The sequence below is a fragment of the Xyrauchen texanus genome, chromosome 22, assembly GCF_025860055.1.
Source record: "Xyrauchen texanus isolate HMW12.3.18 chromosome 22, RBS_HiC_50CHRs, whole genome shotgun sequence".
Classification (NCBI taxonomy): Eukaryota; Metazoa; Chordata; class Actinopteri; order Cypriniformes; family Catostomidae; genus Xyrauchen; species Xyrauchen texanus.
This window is the reverse complement of record NC_068297.1, coordinates 4,812,212-4,834,762: the sequence shown is the minus strand read 5'-3', so window position 1 is coordinate 4,834,762 and position 22,551 is coordinate 4,812,212. Positions and strand designations below refer to the sequence as shown.

Here is a 22,551-nt window from a genome sequence, read left to right as displayed (position 1 = left end):
CTCTCTGTCTCTCTCTCTCTCTCTTTTTCTCTCACTCTTTTTCTCTAGCCTACTTTATTATAAAGGAACTGTGTTGCATAATAACTTATAGTGCCAATTTTGACATTTTAAAGCATTTACAAATAAACTGGTTTCTTGCACTTCCTCACTATTGTTAATTACATGTTGCTCATGAAAATACATTATTACCTGTAAGTACAAAAAATATGTTTTGCAAAATGAGCAAGCTGCTTATTTATACAAATAAAGGCATATAGTGTTTGGGGACTGTCAAACTCCAAAAAAGTACCAAAAACCATCATAAAAGTAGTCTATATGCAATATATAACACTTCTACAGCCATATAAAGCTAAAAACACAAACATTCTAGCATTTATTTTTTACCTTTTTAATATATATATATATATATATATATATATACAACAGTTAGTTTCGGTCCTCGAATCTGATTGGACGAGACACATTCCATAATTACTCATGGACTCACACCATCATCACTCGGGCGCTTCACTGTGTGTATCACTACGCTTGTGTTCATGCCGTTCTAAACTGAAGTGTAAGAGCAGTGCACACTGCAGATGTGTTAAGAGCTACTGTATATGTGTCGCTTTACATGGAATTTTTGGAATTACATATGTTAGCCAGCAGGTGGTGGAAAAAAAATCATTTTTGTGTGTAATATGAGCCAGTTAGGTGATGTGAAGAAAATCAGCATCAGTAAGTGTTTACATACAACAGCACTACGTGATCAATAGTATTACTACTACACTATTAAAGCTAGGAAATAGCTTAAATGGCTTTAAACTAACACCTTCAGCATTACAGCTGATCACAGCTGAGAGACACAACAGACTGATTAATTACACAAACTCAAGGCGATTACCTCTTACCAGACTTTCCACATTGGAGAGGACATACTGTTTAAAATGGCGGAGAAGATAGCGGTTTCTTTAGTGAATGACTCCTGTGCACCGGCTACTGTGAAATAGGGAGAAATACCCCTGTTGGACAGCTATTTTTCCACTGAGAAAGCTGATCTTCAGAAAGCTGACAGCATCTCTGCTTGGGATTGGCAACAGGTGATGACAAACGCTCCATCTTTCTCTCTCTCTCTCTCTCTCTCTCTCTCTCTCACACACACACATCCATCCTTTTTTATCCAATAACTTGTTCGAAACAGCACAAGCCGTGATACTATATAGATACTTTTGAATTACTAATGGAGGCTTGGACACATCATTTTGTTTGAACCAGCAACGGCAGTTTCTGATCCGTCATGTAAGAAAGTAATTCCATGCACAAATGCGTTTTTTTATGACCGTACTCATTTTTAAAAATGTACTAGTTCATTGAACTGTTGTATATAAGCAATATCACACTCACATTCATGCTATATGGCCCTAAACCAGCACTTCTGTGATTACCTACGGCACTCGGCCTGCGGCCGAATCACAGAAGTGCCGATGTAGGGCCATATTTCACTCTTATTTGTGTGATATTGCTGAAATATAAATATATGTATATATATATATGTGTGTGTGTGTGTGTGTTTGTAACAGGATCCAGCTGGTACGTAATAGCTGTGTAGTATGTGTAAAACCTCACTCCCCTGGCCTCAAGAGGCGCACTATCGACTGATGCTCGGGGCTGTAGCCTTTAGCCTCCTCGTGAGCATGCCCACCTTCCATGCTGGAGACCCCGGTTTGAATCCCGCTTGGAGTGGGTCAAGTGGGACAGTGGTGCTGTGACCCGGATGGGAGTGAGGTTTAGGGGGTGAGTGTAACGGGAGCCAGTAGCTGCCTCCCATGCCCTTATATATATATATATATAATTTTATATACCTGTTGTTGTACAGCACATTGGTCAATGGTTGTTTTTAATTGTGCTTTAGAAATAAATTGATACTGCCAATTTAAACAGAAGTTTTAAAACTCTAATTATCTGAAGATCTAGACCCAAAACCATTAGTTGTGCTAGATGTTGAAATTTTGACTGTTATAGTTGTCTCTTCAAATTAAACTGGTAAAGGTAAATTATTTGAAAGGTTAAGAGTGCTATCAAGGCACTACTAGTGGCACCAAATGGAATTACACTATTAGTTAGTGTTTGTTTGTATAGATTTGACATTACAATATTGGTATACTGTATCCAGTGGTGTGAGTTTCAGGTGGGAGAACCAATGAGTGTTTAAAACTTTTGAAAAATTCCTTTCTTTTACAATTTAGGAAAATATACACTTTGCCTTTAAGATTGAAAAAAAAAAAAAAATAATCCATCACTTTAAACTTCTAATCTTTTCTGATTGGATGCCAGTATAACTGCATGGTTGGCTGTGTTGTTGGCACAGAGACATCTCTTGTTTTCCTTATGTAACAGCTGTGGTCGCTCCATGCTGCGCTGTCTGTCTGTTTTTCTCCTCCTGAGTGCTGGAATCAACTTTCTGTCGCAGCCGTAGAGTCATTATTCACTCGGCACCTGCTTGCATAAGTAACACCTCAAACCACATGCCAAACATGCAGTACGGCTCACAGGCTGGGAGAGAGAGAGGGAATATTGTAAATAAATATTCCATGCTGTTACCCAGCCATATGGTTAGTTTGTTTATGAGGACGCCAGCGAATCACAAACCAAAGGCATTTCTCACATGTCAAAAAATATGGATGGCTGTTTTCAAAGTGAGTGGCTATGATTGTGCGGAATCATCTGTGTCATACAAGCTTCTATCCACACACAGAATCACACTTGAACCCCAAATCCATCCGATTGGCCGAAAGAGCTTTTAATGGGTACGTCTTGTCAGTGCCTAATTAGAAATTCAAGATGATTGCTTTATGATGTATGTCATCTTAAATCTTAAGCGTGTAATTTCTTTGCCACTAACATCACCCAAAAAAATTACAAATGGCTTGTTTCAAACAGGTTTCCTGAATACTCCTCCCTGCCAAATTCGCACCATGGTGGAGTCAGTGTTGCTATGTCAAACCTGATTGTGATGCTCAAACAAACAGTTGTGCCTCAAACAATATTTTTATTTTAACATTAAAAAAATTACACATTTAATTTTTTGTTACCAGTGTAAATATTACTGTAATGTACAATTATGACACATATCATGTTTTAGAATTTAAGCTATAAATGGTCAAATAATACATTTCTCATTCTGATTTTCAGTTAGCTCAGATGCGAATCGATTAGCCTACCAACTTCACATTCACTAACTGATTAGCCTGCTAACCTAACATACTGAATACCCAATGCAAATTACTATTTGTACTATTTATTATTTTTAGCTACCACTGTTGAAAATTTTCTTATTCTAGGTTTTTAGTTAGGTCAGAAGCTAATCGATTAGCCTAACAATTTACCATACCACTGATTAGCTTGGAATCCTTGCATATATTGTAGCCAATGCAAGTTACTATTCACAATAATTGTTCATTTTAGCTACCACTGTTGAAAAGTTTCATATTCTATGATTTTCAGTTAGCTCGGATGCTAATCGATTAGCCTAACGACTTACCATAACATTGATTTGCTTGTTAAATTGCATATACCCAACGGAAGTTACTATTTGTACTATTTATTATTTGTCTACCAGTGCTGAAAATAGCTAGTTAGCTCAGATGCTAATCAATTAGCCTAACAGCATAGCATACACTGATTAGCTTGCTAACTTTGTATATACCCAATGCCAATGTGTCTTATTAACATCAGGGCCATTATAATTATGATTAGCTTAGAAGACTCTTGTGATCCAAGTTGACATTACGATCTTTCCTACGGTAGCGCTTTGGAGCTTGGTATCTTCATATATGAAATAATCTCTGTTCTGCAGGGGGTTGAAACTAGCATGACACCTGAGTCTCATTGACCTTCATCTGTGTGACAGTGGGATTATGGGATATCTAAAAATGGCATCTGAGGCTGACTAGGCTGGGTTTTTGGTAAAGCAGAGGAGTTTCCTGTTCCTACTTTTGCCTGTGTGTGTGTTCATGTAACCAAGCGCGGCCCTTTTGTGCCCCCCCACCCCCTTTCTTTGCTCTGACAGCCACTAATAATAAGGCATGAAGACAGTCTGACAAAATGAAGACAAATGCAGCATGCTGCCTGGGAATCATATTCTCTGGCGGGTCGCACTGAAAGAGACATCCTAACTGTATACGGATGTTCTTTATAACTCATTCCTTGTGACCTACACACACACACACACACACACACACACACACACACACACACACACACACTAGGGATGTGCATCATTGTGTATGTTATCAAACTACACAATGATGACGCTAAGACTTTATAGATATTACAGTCTCATTTTCTGTTAATGCATGATTTTCTGTGAAGCAGCTTTGAAATGATGTGTTTTGTAAAAGGCCCTATAAAAATTTTAATTACTTGACTTTAATTACAAATTAATTGGGAATGCCTTTATATTTGAAGTCCTGTATTTGAATTGAGGTAGCAAACACCTATATATAACTGTATTACTGTACAGGTACTATATATATATATATATATATATATATATATATATATGAAGTCAGAAGTTTATATACACCTTAGCCAAATCAAGTTAAACTCAGTTTTTCACGTTTCCTGACATCAATGTGACAACATGTAGCAACATGGAAAGTACATAGATTCTCTGTGATGTCGATGGTTGAACATGTAACAGTTCACGCCAAGGTTTAGTGTATCATAAATGTATATATCATCTTAATAATGTAGTGCGGATGTGTAAAAAGCTGCTGGCATTGTGTTCATGTGATCTCTTGACAAGCTGTTAAAACAGTACATGGAGCATTAATCTTGTTTACAAGAACGACATTGTGCACACTGATTGTGTCTGGGGTTTCACTCTGTGACAGGTGACGGAGAGAATGAGGAAGAGACAAAGAGTCAGAAAGAGAGGAGAAAGACAGCTCCACATCTCCTCATTTTTCCTTATAGTGTAGACACTCATTAATCCTCACAAGTTATGAGGTTATTCAATGGGATCAAATTCCTTTGGCACGACACAATGAGGAAGAGAGAATTGAGCGGATTAATTTCCACAGTCGGATTTGCATTCACTATTTGGAGATGGAAGTTTACATTTCTCCCCCCTTGTCATTAGAAAGTCAGACTTGTCGTGCCGACACAAATCCCTCCTAAATCTACACTGCAAACTAAATTTGTCGATTTTACGATGTTGAGAGCTTTACAGATTACCACAGCAGCTTTTTTCGTTTTGTAGCTCTTTGGTCACTCCGTCGTGCTCTTTTGCAGACAGTTTCATTGATTCGAATGAGAAATAATGCTAGTTTTGTCACTTCAGATTGTTCGTGACTTTGTAGACAGCTTAGTTGATTTTAATCAGAGTATTCTAGTTTCAGTGCTTTTGATTGATCGCAACTTTGTTGACAGTTTCAATAATTTTAACATGAGTTTTCTAGTTTTGTTTTTTTTTTACTTTGGATTGGTCATTACTTTGTATATAGTTGTGTAGATTTTAATGGGAGTGTTCTAGTTTTGTCGCTTCTGATTGGTCCAGATTTTGTACACAGTTTAGTTGATTTTAATGGGAGTGCCCTATTTTTTGTCATTCGATTTGGTCACAACGTTTAAACAATTTTGTTGATTTTTAATTTGAGTGTCATAGTTTTGTTGCTTCGGATTGGCCGCAACTTTCTGATTGGTTGTGACTTTGTAAACAGTTTCGTTTATTTGAATGGATATGTTGTAGTTTTATCGTATCAGATTGGTCGTGACTTTGTAGACAGTTCTGTGATTTTAATGCAAGGGTTCTAGTTTTGTCCCTTCTAAGAGATCGCAAATTTGTAGACAGTTGCGTTGATTTTAAAGGGAGTGTTTTAGTTGTCACTTCGGATTGGTCGTGACTTTGTAGACAGATTCCTTGATTTAAATGGGAGTGTTCTAGAGATTTGTCTCTTAGGACTGCTTGTGACTTTGTAGATAGTTGCAAATAAACCATGGTATTACAATGGCATTTGTTTTTTTATAACCATCGTAATATGATGATATCTTTTAAGCATTTGGGAGTATCATGTACTGTAAATCCCATGGTCCATGAATATGGTAATCTTTCAGTACCATGGTATATATCACACTCGAAGAGGAGTTTTGCCATGAGAAATATTGTTTCTAATGTCTGGCTGGATTTGGAGATGTGTTGGTGGTGTAGTTAAACATTGGACAGACTGAAAAGCGACAGAGGGATAAATGTGTTCAGCTCTGAGCCATCTATATCAATTCCATTACAAATATATCTCACTCTCTAGATACTGTTAAATTAATCTAATATATTATATAATAATATTGTATATATACCCCAGGTACTTTATCTAAAATTGTAAATAGTATTTTTTTAAATAAGAAAACAAAACCATCATCAATTCAAAATGCTCTTGCACACACTAACAAAAAAGTACCAAAATGTATGTATATTCTTTTGAGTACCTTGGATTACAAAATAAATACCATGGTACATGAATATGGTAATCAATCAGTACCATGGTATAAATCAAAGTATGTTTTTACAATATGATATCATCACTGTATCATGATACTTTTACAGTATTTTAATGCACGGGTATAACAAATTCAGTTTTGAAATGTAAAATGACTTTGTTTGCTGTTGTGCATGCAGAAACATGTATTTATAATTCACATTTAACTCAAAAGTAAGATCTACTTAAATTTTTATTGTATCTAAAAACTGAAACAAAAAGAGCTCACATTTGGTATATTGTAGCATATGCAGTTTACAAACGCTAAACAGTTTTCCCACACTGCTCTTTTTGACTCATAAAGTGATGTCTGCTTGTATATGATAATAGAGACAACATCCTCTGTTCTGTTATAATTAAAGCACTTTAACACCCACACTACAGCAGCAAGAGGAAAGACGGTTCTCTGGCAAAGGGGAAAACAACTGGCAGTACATTTATATTATCATATAAATGTATGAGGTAGACTATAGGAATGCAATTGAGAATTGAAAATTGAAAGGAAGGAAATGAGAGATTAACAAAAAGCTGAAGAGACAAACGTAGGGAGGAGAATAAAATACCAGACAAAAGACAACAAAATACTACAGAATCAGTGTGGTGTAGTAAAACACTGTAGGTGGGCAAACAAAAATTGATGTTTTACTTTGTTTCTGAGTATAAGAAAGAAGAAAAAAGAACTAGAGAGAAGGGATCAAATGGTAAAGACTTGGATTCTGTTTCCGATTCTGATTCCACTTAATGGTTCTGGTTTCTTTTTTATACTTCTTCTTTTTTTATTATCTCCTTTTCTCCCAATTTGGAACGCCCAATTCCCACTACTTAGTAGGGCCTCATGGTCACGTGGTTACTCACCTCAATCCGGGTGGCAGAGGACAAGTCTCAGTTGCCTCCGCTTCTAAGACAGCAAATTTGTGCATCTTATCATGTGGCTCGTCATGCATGACACCGCGGAGACTCACAGCATGTGGAGGATCATACTACTCTCCGCGATTCACACACAACTTACCATGCACCCCATTGAGAGCGAGAATAACTAAGCACTACCAAGAGGAGGTTACCCCATGTGACTCTACCCTTCTTAGCAACTGGGCCAATTTGGTTGCTTAGGAGACCTGGCTGGAGTCACTCAGCACACCCTGGATTCGAACTCCTAAGTACATACATAAAGGAATAGCATTGAATTTTGTCAAAGTGAACATACTTTCTCTCATCCCAGCATTCATATGCATATATTCTCTACATATATACTCTACATATATGCATAAAAAACTATAAGTAACAATTCAAAATACAATTTCCCCAAAAAAGTATAAACACTTTTACCTTGAATGTACTGTACTTCAAGTCATTTTGGATATACTGTAAGTGTCTGCCAAATCTATACATATAAATATAAAACTAAAACTATGAGTCAGTGCATGGAAGTAAACAAGACTGAATTGTTTACTTGAAAGATTCATTCAAAACACTGATTTATTGATGATTTAAACACCATTAGTTCTCGGTTACCAACCCTACTACAGACAGAGAAAGAAAGAAAGTGAGAGCGTGTTGAGGAGGTGGCTCTTTTGGGGAAGGTGCCCCTGCGCCGCTCTCCTCGCCTCTTAAAATTCTGCAGGTATTTCAAGGTTGTTATCTATTTCAGATCAACAGTGCAGGTCAGAGTTCATGGCTGCCCATATTCGCCAATCCTCCGCAGACCCGTGATTGACAGCAATCAGCATCTCGCCGGCATCACTCGAGAGACAAAGCACAGGTCAAGACAGCGGGCGATTTGGTCTGTCATTTTTAATTATCCAAATGATATTCACAGAGAAAAGCTCTCCCATCCATCAGGGCAGGGCATTACCATAGACAATGTTTGTTTAAAGACTGGCCTATAAAATCAAACAATTATGAATGCAGACAAGCCTTGCTATTGACTGCATAAATAATAAGGGTGGATCTATCCCCCCCTCCACCTTTTCCCTGTCCAAATTCCCACTGCTAATGAACCAAGAAGGGCTGCACACAAAACGAAGGGCGGATCATCAAAATTCCTCGCTTTACACTGGCCATTGACCTTTTTTCCCCCCAAGATCCTTCGGTGACATCCGGTTGGGTGTTATTGACAGTCTGGGCTGTAACTAAAGTCCTGCCGAAGGTAGACGATACCATCTGTGCATTAACATGCGCTCTGACATCATTGCATTAGCATGTATAGGCATGTTATGCTGTAATTGTCTAAATCCAGAGTGTTTGACGCTACAAATATCTAAGACCTCGAGAGAAGTCATGATTCTGTATACCCCTTTTGAAGGTCTCAAGGGTGGATCGTGTCTGGGTCATAACCTGTTCAACGTTAACTGAAAACTTGGTTCCACCTGCCACATGTGCTCAGGTTCTACCTCTACCCTGAAAACACCTGCCGCCTGCCACCTGCTGCTAAAACACACCTGAACATATATACACAGATGCATCCTGCTGCTGTCTGATTATGATTTTTCAACATACACACAACAAACACTAAACACTTTTATTCTGCATTATAAATAGATTCATAATGCTTTCATATGTGCATGGGAAACTTTCTAATGCAGTATAATGCAATGGGTGGATATAAAAAAATGAGTAGATGTTGGATTAGGAAAGAGTGAGTGGATAGATAGACAGACAGATATAATGCAATGGATGGATGGATGGATGGATGGATGGATAGATAGATAGATAGATAAGAGTGGATGATAGATAGATAGATAGATAAGAGTGGATGATAGATAGATAGATGGATAGATGGATAGATGGATAGATAGATAGATAGAAAGAAAGAAAAGAGTGGATGGATGAATGGATGGATAGATAGATAGATAGATAGATAGATAGATAGATAGATAGATAGATAGATAGATAGATAGATAGATAGATAGATAGATAAGAGTGGATGGATGGATGGATGGATGGATAGATTGATAGATAGATAAGAGTGGATGGATGGATGGATGGATGGATGGATGGATGGATGGATAGATTGATAGATAGATAATAGTGGATGGATGGATGAATGGATAGATAGATAGATAGATAGATAGATAGATAGATAGATAGATAGATAGATAGATAGATAGATAAGAGTGGATGGATGGATAGATAGATAGATAGATAGATAGATAGATAGATAGATAGATAGATAGATAGATAGATAGATAGATAAGAGTGGATGGATGGATGGATAGATAGATAGATAGATAGATAGATAGATAGATAGATAGATAGATAGATAGATAGATAGATAGATAGATAGATAGATAGATAGATAGATAAGAATGAGTGGATGGATGGATAGAGAAAAGAGTGAGTTGTGGCCAAAACAGTACCAGTGGTGTGAACAAGGGTGAGAGAGAGAGAGCGAGATATTAAAAAAAAATGGATTGGAAAAGTGTGAAAACTCATCTGTTGTGTTGGACAGCAGTAGAACGGATGAACTGTCAGGAAGCCATCTAACACATGAAATGAGATTGAGCTGTGTGTGTGTGTGTGTGTGTGTGTGTGTGTGTGTGTGTGTGTGTGTGTGTGTGTGTGTGTGTCTGTTTGTGTGTTTATGGATATGTAAATGCTGTTCACATTTATGTTATGCAAGCTAGTGAACCACAACAAGAGGGGCTCTGACATGTTTGCTTTCAACAGCAAATTAGTGAGCGAAGGCAAAGCTACGGAGATCTTCCGACAGCTGATGTAAATAAAGCAGCTAAAAGCAGTGTGCGCTGACCTCAGACACACTCACACTGTGATCTCAAGCACTGCGTGATGGACAACACACAAAACACGTCTGCCTCACATTTTACAAATCTATGCACCAGGAACGCAAGTCAGAGCTGTACAAATAGAGATGAGAGATCAACAATAGAGCTGGGGTCGGAAAATTATACTTTATTCATGGTGCCTGCTACATGCCAAAAGTTTTGCATCAAATGTAAAATGTACACAATACAAATGTTTTATCAGGTAACCTAAAAAATGTGCTTCATGTTTAAACATCTAAATTAACTAGTTGTATGCAAGTTAATCAAGATTATCAAGGGGAAGATTATGATCTCCTTTTGTGTTTTCTGGAAGAAAAAAAACTGTAATTCGAGTTTGGAATGGCACAAAGAGTAAATAATGAAAGAATTTAAAATTTTAGGTAAACTATTCAATGAACTTCTAGAACTAAGTGCCCCAATGAAGTCAAGAATAGATGTATAACTCGCATTCAGGGGTGAAAAACATCTTCCTTATGCATTTGTTTTTGTCTATGCCATCTTCTACCTGATCTTACCGAAGAGCCATGCTCCATCAAATCAGCACCATGATGGCGATTCCTCTGAACCGCAAATCAACCTGCGATTACACACTGTGACAGCTGCACGCAGATGAGCTCAAAGACACTGCCTCGTACCGCCTTGATGTTATGCAGATGTAAACAGCTGTCATTTCTAAAGCCGTCTTCTTTGCGCTTTCCTCTGGTGAGGAGATCGAAGGGTTTTCAAAGTGTCTGTTTTTTTTTGTTTTTTAATCCAAGCCCTATTATCACAAAAAAAGCCAAAAACAACAAAGAAGGCACCAAAAAACAAACAACAACAAGAGAATGAAAAGAAAAGAACGAATGTGAAGAAAGTTAACAAGGAGTTGATGAAAGATTGAGCACGAGAGCTGCAAGACAAATTAAGAGGCGTTTGGTGTCCTGTCACCCCAGCACTCACCACAGTTGCGCACACACACACACACACACACACACACACACACACACACACACACACACACACACACACACACACACTCACACTCACAACATCTTAAAGCACTTCGTCCTATACCACTACAAGGAATCAAAACCACCAATAAGCTACAAACAACAGCGTTCATTTATCCAGTGGTGATCAGACACTTTCAGACAACTATATATGCAAAACGGTAAATGGCCAAAAGAGAACAACCAGCAAAATTTAAGTTTAACCCCAAACCAAAAGCTAAACCTAACCATGAATTGATTACATGTAATTCTATGACCCTGCTTGATTTAAAAATGGGCCTTATCTTTCAGCACATGGCATATTTCATTTGTAATTATTGGTGCAACATATGTTAATGTTTATTCCATGGTTTACGTACCATCAGTTTGTAAGTGTTTGCATCAAGTCATTCTGTTGCATTATGTTATTCTTTATTCGTATCAGATCTAAAGAGTATGTAACATTAGAATCCAATAAAACAGTGACCAAATTTCAGATTTCACAATGTATCGTAATCGTCATGTAAAGAATTGTAATCGAATTGAACTGCATCATTGTTAGTGCAAATATTTACACCCCTAGACATTAATTTTGCATAAATATATATGGAATGAGTAACTAAATCTGTTCATAAATGTTTCTTTTCTGAGTTGTACTGGAGGCTAGCTAAATTTGATGCCTCTGTACCAATTTAAATTCTGTTTGCTAATTGGTTGGTGTCTATGTGAATGAGACCACGTTCACGTTGATATGTTGTCATTTGAAAACACATTGATTTTGCTACATTTATTCCTCTCATCCATGCTAGAACAGCACTTTCCTCCACCGAAACCAGAGCTTTATGCAAACACTCTCATTACAGCATATTTTCGTGAACAATAACATAAGGAGAAAACAGCTTAGTGTGGATTTGGCCTAAAAGTAGTACATTTTCATACAAACCAAGCTGTACAATATCTTACGATTTTGCCATTATAAAATAATGTTAAACAGTAAATTATGAAACAATGTTAAAGGAGTATTCCTTTAAAGGAGTATATATAGGAGGTTACAGTGAGGCACTTACAATGGAAGTGAATGGGGGCCAATTTTTGGTGAGTTGAAGTTATTTAAATGGTCATCTTTACAGTCATTTTAGGGTTTGTTGACATTATACATAGTCATGGCAACAGAGTCGTAAAATTGGCTATAACTTTACATAGAAAAGTTAACATGCATATTGTTTACGTCATGTGGCTATACTTTTGAAAAAGTGAGTATTTTAACGTTCAAAAATTGGCCCCCATTCACTTCCATTGTAAGTGTCTCAACTGTAACCAAGATTTGTGTTTTTTTTTTTAAGAAAAGGAGGGGCTAGTCAAAATTAATTTTTGTGGTAATCAACATTATGCCACAAATGCTGTCGATTGAACTTAATTGTATTAAACCCGGAATATTCCTTGAAAAACAGTAGCATCTTTCATATGCCTTCAGAAGACTTGGAATACGACACACAAATTGAATAGACAACTCTTAGGGTCCTTTTTTATGCTGTAAAGTGAGTCACTCTCACTGCCATTGCATTAAAAAGACAGACTGAGATATTCATTAAACATCTCCGCTTATGTTCTGCATAAAAAAGAAAGAGTCATACGGGTTTGGAATGACATGTAAAGGGTGAGTAAATGATGACAGAATTTTCTTTCTGTTTAAATGTCAAAATAGATTCCATGGCAAAAGTAGCTTGTTTTCTGATCCATTTACAAAGTCTTTACACAGGCTGAAAGCTAAACAATGAAACAGACTTTTTCTCAGCCTCACAGTCTGGCATGATAAAAACGAATGAACTGTTGTTTCTGACGGCGGTCAAGGTCAGGTCATATGGGGTTCCCAAAACATGCATGAGCATAAACTTTAATGGCTTTGTAAACTATCCATTTACTCACATCTAATTTACTGATGAGCCTTTACTCCCAAAAAGCGCAAAGGTTTTTCGTTACTGTGTCCATGATCATCCACTGCTTTTGCCCTTCACAGACTACTAAGCTCTCATCGGCCTTTAGGCGAAGCCCTGCATCTATAATTCATCTCTTGCTAAGCATGATCTGGGTGATATAAATGCTATTACTTAGCTGTGTGGAAGCATAGACCGTTCTGAGGACTTCAGAGTTCTCCGCTAATGACCTATCGCTGATATCGTAATCAATCCGGCCCGTTGCCCACACAAATGACAATAAACTGCGGGAGTGGACATCACGGTCATCTCTGTGGCTGTGAGCACTGGCACAGCCTGTACTGACACCACTGGAACCGCATCACCCTCAGGCGGGTGGAGACGCTTCTGGAGAAAGAGTAGGATGAGTTAACCATGTTAAAAAGACAAAAAACATTACAGTGCCACGATTTTTGCCATCTGAGACAAATTTCAGGAATTTAAAAGATGATCGCAAAATTGTCAGTCTTTCACCACTTCGTGTGACATACCGACACCCACTTAATTGCCTCTGCAATCAATCTTAGCATCAAACTCAAAAGAGCAAGAAAATCCTGTTCTCCATGATAAGTCCCTTTAAAACCTGCAAGTATTACAATAATCACCATATAGCCTAAATTATAACCTCTGTCCAGTTTTAGATGGGCTACATGCCAACAGAAACAATGCTTTACTGAAACTATGCTATTTTTGTGTGCGAGTCGCGACAGAAAAAAGACAATATTGATATTACCGTGTCATGACATTAAATAGCAGTGAGAAAGCAGCGTTTCAGAGCAGCTGTCTTCAGACACAGACCTGCATATTAAAGCAGCTAATTGATTATCTGGGTTGACAAAACTGGGTGGTAAATGTATTCAGCTTATTTGTGCGTAAACACAGGGCCAAAGAGGGTTTTCCGTGCTCAAGTGTGGTCCCTGGGTCAGCCGGGTCACATCAGACACACAACAGCACAAAGACGCTTACAGCAATGTAGATAGAGCAAAAGCTTAGAAGTTTAAGTTCAACTCTCTAGTCCATTCACTCTAATGTAAGTTTCCATATGAGCATCATATGACTGAATCAAGTTCATGTAAGCTGAAACATTTCTGACCAGCATTACTCACTCAATTTGACAATATTCAGGATATATATATATATATATATATATATATATATATATATATATATATATATATATATATATATATATAATAGCTTTAATGTAAAATTTATAATTCATAATATTGCCAGTAAAATAACTTTAAAATGGTAAAGGCATTTGCCCTGAAATAACCATGTGAGTAGTTTATAACAAAATATAATAAAACTACATAAAACTATGCAAAATGATAAACAAGACCTTTCTATGTAAAATAACATGTATATGTGTGTATTTGTGCACATGTGCTTAGGCCATTGTGCCCATCTTTGGGTGAAGGGCTGATTAGCAGCTCTTCTCCTCCGTCCTCTTTATGAAACGCTATCAAACCCGCTTTAAGCTGTCTAAAATTAGCCTCGGCGCTCGACAACTGATGACTGCCTTGCATCCATTATTAGTTCATTTTCTTCCGATCAATCACCAGCCGAGCATGCTTTTTTAAAAATGTCATCCTAAAACTTTTCACAATCAATTAAGCTGAAGATTAATGGGGACAATTTGCCAGGAACAAGTCCTTCCTTGAAACGGCCACGCCTTGACAGACTTCCCGCTTGCCATTGGTGTTAATTATAAATTTCCGCTTCTCTGTCACACACTTGACCTGTTGTAAGGAAATAACGCTAAACGTTATTTAAATATCCCTAATCCGCTATTTTGGACACAGGTGACTGGTGTAAATTGCGCTTTCGTTCTTGTCATAAAAAAAGAAATTTGAAAAGACTTTGACATTGTTGCTAAGCATGGATTATCTTTTTTTATTTATTTTTTACCCTCTGAAGTGAAATTCGAGTCATTTTTCATTTACTCACATGTTCTCAGAGATGCAACATATGGCTGTTACACTATTCTTATGAGACAACACTGCTGTAATCTACTGAGCTTTGATAACATTTGTTGCCTTTATACTAAATGAATACACAGATTAGTCTTTTAAAGGGATACTTCTATATTTATTATGTATATAGTATTCTATATACTACTATATATATACTGTATATATATACTATATGTGGATGGATGGATGGATGGATGGATGGATAGATAGATAGATAGATAGATAGATATTCAGAGTGACAGACAGACAGACAGACAGATAGATAGATAGATAGATAGATAGATAGATAGATAGATAGATAGATAGATAGATAGATAGAAAAGAGTGGATGGATGGATGGATGGATAGATAGCAACTTTCATATATATGCGTGTGTGTGCGCAGTATGTGTTAATATGACTCAAAATTGAGTCATCAAGAGATCTTTTGATGAACAAAGACAGTTTAAACAGTTTAAATCTCATTTTACCTGCAGGATGTGGCTGCCAAGGTGAGGCTCAAAGATATCCGTGGCAACTGAGCTGGGGCTCCGCCTCCGCTGGGACCCGATAGCTGCGGAGAGAAACACACAGTGTGAGCACATCAGTTTCGACATGCACATGCACGCTTTCGTTTGAAATCCAAATGAACTTGCAAATGGATTTCGCCCGGACGATTTTAAATAGATACGGTAAACTGTTGAACAAACACTTCCGCCCCAATAATACTAAGCCGCCGGTACAGTAAATACACAGATGCAAATCAAAAACCCTCTGAATGGCTCTCCCTTTGCATATTCTCAGCACTACAAAGCCCGATGTTTATAGCAGGACTAATATCGCCACATCCATTGAGCCGCAAAGCACACTGAGAACAGCGCCCTTAGGGCATTTTTTTCCAAGTTTCCAACTTTAAAGTCAGCTCAGGCTCTGCTAAAAAATGGCCTGGGGTGATTTCAAACTTAACAGAGCTTGTCCCACCAGAGCTCATTACAGAGAATTTTATAACAAAGTGCTCTATACGTAATTTTCCAAGTTTAGCAAGGCGTGTTTAATGGCCATTAAGGAGTCTCAAGGACCAGATACGAACAACACTGTGGCGTTCAGGGTGGGCATTTGGGCCCCAGGTGAGCGCATACGAGAGGGGCCGAGAGATAAATGAGAGGTCCCTGTCCTTCAGAAAGACTCAAGCTGCGTAAACACACTTCTCCCCTCCGGTAATGCTTTCAGCGTTAAGCCCTGTGTCTGCCCCAGAGGAAAATCTGTGGCATAACATGAGCGAGAAGGGTAGCAACAGCTGGAGGAGAGAGAGAGAAATGGGCTCTCAGACCACTCCCTAGAGCTGCAGGGTCAGTAGCCCTCACTGCGGGTGGGAACAAACAATTCAAAGCTGGTGGGATACACAGACACACGGCGCACAGCAATCAGCAGAGGGAGCTCTTATGCCCTGAGGATCGCATGGTAAGCGAATGCATGCAAACAGGCACATCACAGCATGCACTCACATGCCTGCACACAAAACGTGTTTGCAATTGCATACTACCTTAATACTGTTACTATTGCTACAGTATATAGGCCTACCATATATTGTGCATGGTATACACATTTCTGTATTCTGTATACAGTATGCAGGAACACCTGGATAATGCACTACAATTGCCAAAATGTGCAGCACTATATACAACAGAACTTACAGTATGGAATAGAGTGCAACACTAAAAACCCCCTTGATTTTTTCCAAAGAGGAATGAATTATTAACGATAACTTATAAACCTTTAAATCAGACCCACCATGAGCTCTGAGGTTGTAGATCTATGGTATATGTTTTTGTTGAAGCCATCAGTCCAAGTTACTTCAACTTCATCTGTTAAAAAATATCTGGTTTAATATCGGAATTCCTGGTGAAGAACTACACTATCCATGAACCAGGAAACTATCCACAATGCGCCAATCAGAGAATTGCGGCAAACAACCCATGCCAAAAGAGCTCTGCAGGAAACGCCCACTCCCATGATGGACTGCAAAAGAGTCTCTACACTTTAAAACTACTTATATAATTTTATACTTCTGAATATGTTGCAATATACTTCCAGTATACTGACTCTATAATAAGGATCAACAACTTTAGACAACAGTTTTAAGTTTGACTAATTTATTCGCAACGCATCATAAGACAATTGTTCATTCCTTGTGTTCTGTATAGTCTTCAAAAATTTATTTTAGCTTCAAATCAAAGTTTGCACTGTTGTGATTCACCTCAGACCTGGTTGGTTTGGTTCCCATCTTAGAACTCTTTTATGAGGGTTTTTATGAATTCAAATGGAAAAAATTAATGGGAAAAATACTTCTGAAACCAAGATGTGTGGGACTGTTACGCTCTATAGTGAATCCCACAATGTAATGCGGTTTAATATAATGGGCTTGGGTAAGAAATTAAACTTACTCACCAGTTATTGGTACCTTTATTAGGAATTATAAAATAGTTTGGCCATCACTGATGTAAAAGATGTGTACGATTCAAAACGAAGTCAGACAAACCATCTTCTAAAATAAGCATTTGTTGTTTATAGGAAACACTGGAACCATCATAAGTTTATCCTGGATGCCTAAAGGTTTTTTTTTATTTTTCATAACTTTACATATACACATCAATTTACTGAATATTCCAAGCATTAATCCACCGATAGGAGGAAAAAAATGGGGTCTTCTTTGCTCCATTTTATGCCAGGCTACATTTCACCAAGAGGTGGAGAGTGGTTTCATGGCCAGTGTGTCCATTATATCGTCTCAGTTCACTTGCCATTGGCCATCAGATCAGATGTGACTATCAAACAAGTGTGAAAACAGCATATAATATGACCTGGCAAAAAAAAAAACTATGCTTTTGTACACACACACACGCACCAATTCTAACAAGATGAGGAATACGTGAAAGTTAAGTGTACACTTGACCAGCTCCAAATGACTTTCCTCTCTGTCCTTACAGACGACATCTCCAGACGAAAGCTCTCAGCACACAAGCATCCTTGGCTATGTAAGATCATGGCAATCAGCCATGTGTCCTCCAGTTTCCTTGACCTTGAAGAGCTTTTTAAATCAAAACTATTTTGCATTAATATTTCTTAATGAAAAAAGCTAAAATGTTAAACTGTTTTCTTTCCAAGTAGTCTTAGGCCACCTCTCAGACCGCTGGTGTCCCGCTCTTAATAACCAGCTGGGAAACGTTAGTGTTTTGCACCCCTGCAGACTCTCTGTGACACCTGATACAAAAAACAAACCCTACTCTTTTGCAATTACCATGGTTTATTTGGACTTGAAGTGTGGCAATATAATGGCTTTTGGGACATTTAACATGGAGGTCCCATCATATTCGAAGTACCTTGAAAAACCATGTAAATAAGATGGTACATGCTTATGGTAATCATTAACTACCACGGTGTATCTTAAAATGCCATGGTATTGCTTAATTTATCTGATATCATAAATTACCCTCACAGTACAAAATAATTGGGATCTCCTAATACCACTTTTTTGTGAACGAGTACCGATAATTAATTTTTGGTACTCGCCGATACCAAAGTCCAGTAGGGAATGAAATATGTGCCACTGGGACTTGAATTAGAATTTTAGGACTTGAATTTGAACATATTAACTTGAAATTGAACATATAGTTTTTAACTTGAATTACATCAAACATGAAATTCAAATGAATGTGCAACGAATTCAGATCGTTGAATTCAGATAAACAATTTTAACGGTTTTATATTCAGATTCGGGTGAATTTGACAAAGACATCCGGGGTACTCAGAAAGAGCAACCAAGCCTGTATGTAATCAAACTTCTTCTTGACCAATCACAGCATAGCTCACAGTTCACATTTGGAAAAGGAAGGGTCCACTGTGAAATAGTGCCACGGTGGGATCATGGCCGAACGAGAGCCACCACCTCTCTCCAGTGGAAGTTACTTGTTCAGCCCAGATGCAAACTCCAGACATAATTAGTGTGACCGGTAAACAGACTGTTAGATGCATTAAATAAATGTTTATCAGATAAATGTTTGCCACAGGTTCCAGAAGGCAGTTAGCTAATGTTTGCTGTGTTTCATGACCCAACCACCTTCAGTGTAATGTCATGTTTGCTAGATAGTTTACTCTACTCTTATTTCATTTTAGAGTTTAGATGGATGAGATGGATGTGTCTCAAGTGCAGGTGTCCAAATCGTAGCAACTGCAAAGATAAAGTTAACTTAACATAAGTCAGGTCTGGATTGGAAGGTCGGCCAGCAAAGATGAATGTATCCCCTGGGTGTTATGTAGAGCATTAATAAATACATAAATAAATTAAAACAGCAGCAAAGATAAGCTAACTGCCTTGCAGTTACAACACTGGTGGCAAATGTTGATCTGACAAAAAAGTAAATACGTCAGATATCATATGACTGATAAACATTTATTTAATGCATCTATAACCTGTTTACCAATCACATGAATTACTTCTGGAGTTTGCATCAGTGTAACTTACGCTAGAGAGAGGTGGTGGCTCTCATTCAGCCATGATCCCATGTTGGCACTATTTCATAGTGGACCCTTTCCTCTTCCAAATGTGAACTGTGAGCTACATTGTGATTGGTCAAGAAGGAGTATGATTACATACAGTCTCGATTGCTCTTTCTGAGTGCCCTGGGTGTCTTTTTACCTGAATCTGATTATAAAACCTGAATCAGTGTATTAAAAATGTAATCTGAATTTAACCATCTGAATTCATGCCACTTACAATAGAATTTCAAGTTTTATGTAATTCAAGCTCAAAACTGCAAATATGTTCAAATTCAAGTCCTAAAATTCAAGTTCAAAGTTTTATATTAGTCAAGTTCAAACTGCAAATTCAAGTTCAATTTCAAGGAGGAGCTTTAAAAGTTATTTAAAAGCACTCACATTTGAACCAAGTGCCATTGTGCCATTAGTACCAAGCATTGTGTACATTTACCATAGTAATAACATGGTATTTCTGGTACTGAGGGCACATTTTTGTAAGTCACCAAAGTACTTTTTGTACAGTTGCCAATAACAAACCACACAAAAATACCAAAAAGTTCCATTGAACTACCAGATGGAACATGGTACTACTGTACAATGATTTTGTGGAGAACTACAGTATGTAGATACCAGACTTTCAATAACAAGGTAAATTCAGTATATATAAAAAAATGCAAAGTATTTTTTTTCTAAGGGAATAAATGGGCTGGGATAATATAATGACATTTATATTGCCTTACAAAATGACTGCATATTGTCATTGGCATCCAGAGTGTCCAGTGATGGCATTAAAATCCTTGAAGACAAGGCACTGGAATCAAGAGAAAGTGCAGTCTTAAACAGATCAACTAAACAGTTCCCGGTGCTGGGACCGCCTCATATCTTGACGTCTTTGAGCTTATAGAGTAGATTCAGGTGGGAGAGGTCTTAAGGAATATTAGTGGTTCAATAAAAGTTAAGCTCAAGTGACAGCATTTGTGGTGATCACAAGTAATGAATTTTGACTTTTCATCCTTTTCTAAAAAAAAATTAAAAAAAGACAAATCTGGGTTACAAGGCATTTACAGTGGAAGTGAATAGTGCAATCCGTAAATGTAAAAACACACGTTTCAAAAGTGCTGCACCAAGACGTAAACAATATGTTTGTTAACATGTTTTTAGTGTCATAAAATTGATTACTAAACTTTTCTGTGTAAAGATATATCCTATATCATAACTTAGGTTCCATGATGATGTAACGGCATAAACCCTAACTCAACCGTAAAGGTGACGATTTAAAAAACTGCACAACTCAAATAATACAGTGGTGGCAGTGGTGGCTCAGTGGTTGAGGCTCAGGGTTACTGACCAGAAGGTCGGGGGTTCAAGCCCCAGCACCACCAAGATACCACTGTTGGGCCCTTGAGCAAGGCACTTACCTCCAGGTTGCTCCGGGGGGATTGTCCCTGTAATAAGTGCACTGTAAGTCGCTTTGGATAAAAGAGTCTGCCAAATGCATAAATGTAAATGTAATACATTTGAGTTTTAACAAAAGAATTAGCATCTTCAACTACACAGATTTTTGTCCAATCGAATGCTCTCTAGAATAAGAATTCCTCCTAATACCACCTGCAATCGACTAGCAAACTGCGAATCTCGGCTCTAGCCTGTGATGTCACTAAAACCTATTGCCTATTTAAATAACTTTGAATAACAACACTTAAAGTGTCTCATTTGTTTGTATGATTTTACAAAGTTAAATCATATCTCCTTGATTTGTCTCGATACTAGTTGACACTTGTCAAGTAAAAGGGCCTTATGCGGTGCCTCTCACGCTTATGGCTGGGACACGGCAGGAATTCAGCGGCCTTTCCTCTGCACGGCTGCCCAAACAGCCCGAGAGATGAATATAATTGCATATTGATCTCAGGAATTATGCTCTATTAATCTGCTTCATTTTGCTAGTGACGCAAATGATATATGAATAGAGAGCTCGCGGGAGCGGAGAGGCAACACAATGTCTGTCCTGCCATGATTCTCCGTAATACATCTCCCCTAGTTTAGCTACGGCAGATTGAGCAGATACAAATAAATTACAGAGTAAACGCAAGCAAATATATCAACCTTCCCCTAATAAGTGCCACACAACAGTAATGACACTGTAAAATATACAGCAGAATTTCGTAGTATGGTGTACGTGTCAGCTAGAGGATTGTTACTGAGTACTGGTATATCATCAAAAGGTTCGATTCCTGGCAGAAGATACTTAGGGGCTATTCACAAAGGACACAGCTACGGCAGTCCGTATGTGATATTTTTAACAGTTGGTCTATGCAAAAATATCCTAGATGGAAAACTATGACCATTGCGACATGTCTGGCTTTTCGAGACCCCTACGTACTATACGTACTATACCATTCCATTGTACTGTTCTGCATCTAGCTGTTTTAGAGCACAATCAACACATCCTGTGTGAATGGCCCCTTATTTGTCAAAAACGTGTGGATAGGCACAAGTAAGCAATCACATATTGAGGACCGGACAAATTAAATGTAAACATTTTAAAATCAAACATTAAAAACACATATTGGAGGACCACTAAGATGAATATTAGGGGGAAGTGTCCAGATGCCATGACACCAAAGACAATTTTCAAAAGTCCTTGACGCCAATTCACAAACATGCAAATGGACAAAGTCCCTCCCTGTTTTGGTCTAATGCGATTTTATTATAAGAAAATATTGGTTTCCATTTGACAGTTTCAATATGTAATGCAAGTCTTCAATACCCACCTTGCCACAAACAGCATTTGGTGCATTTGTTACTGCACGCAGTGGCAATTTC

The 22,551-nt window shown here is 37.8% G+C and overlaps 1 protein-coding gene across 2 annotated transcripts in view; it reads right to left on the bottom strand.

Moving 5' to 3' along the window:
- LOC127662150 (neuronal PAS domain-containing protein 3-like) overlaps positions 1-22,551 on the bottom strand; it is a 354,219-nt gene that overhangs the window by 154,795 nt on the left and 176,873 nt on the right. For both annotated transcript variants that reach the window (XM_052153191.1, XM_052153192.1), the window contains exon 4: positions 15,684-15,766. In XM_052153191.1, coding sequence (XP_052009151.1) covers positions 15,684-15,766 — 83 coding nt within the window. The remainder of the gene's footprint in view (positions 1-15,683; positions 15,767-22,551) is intronic.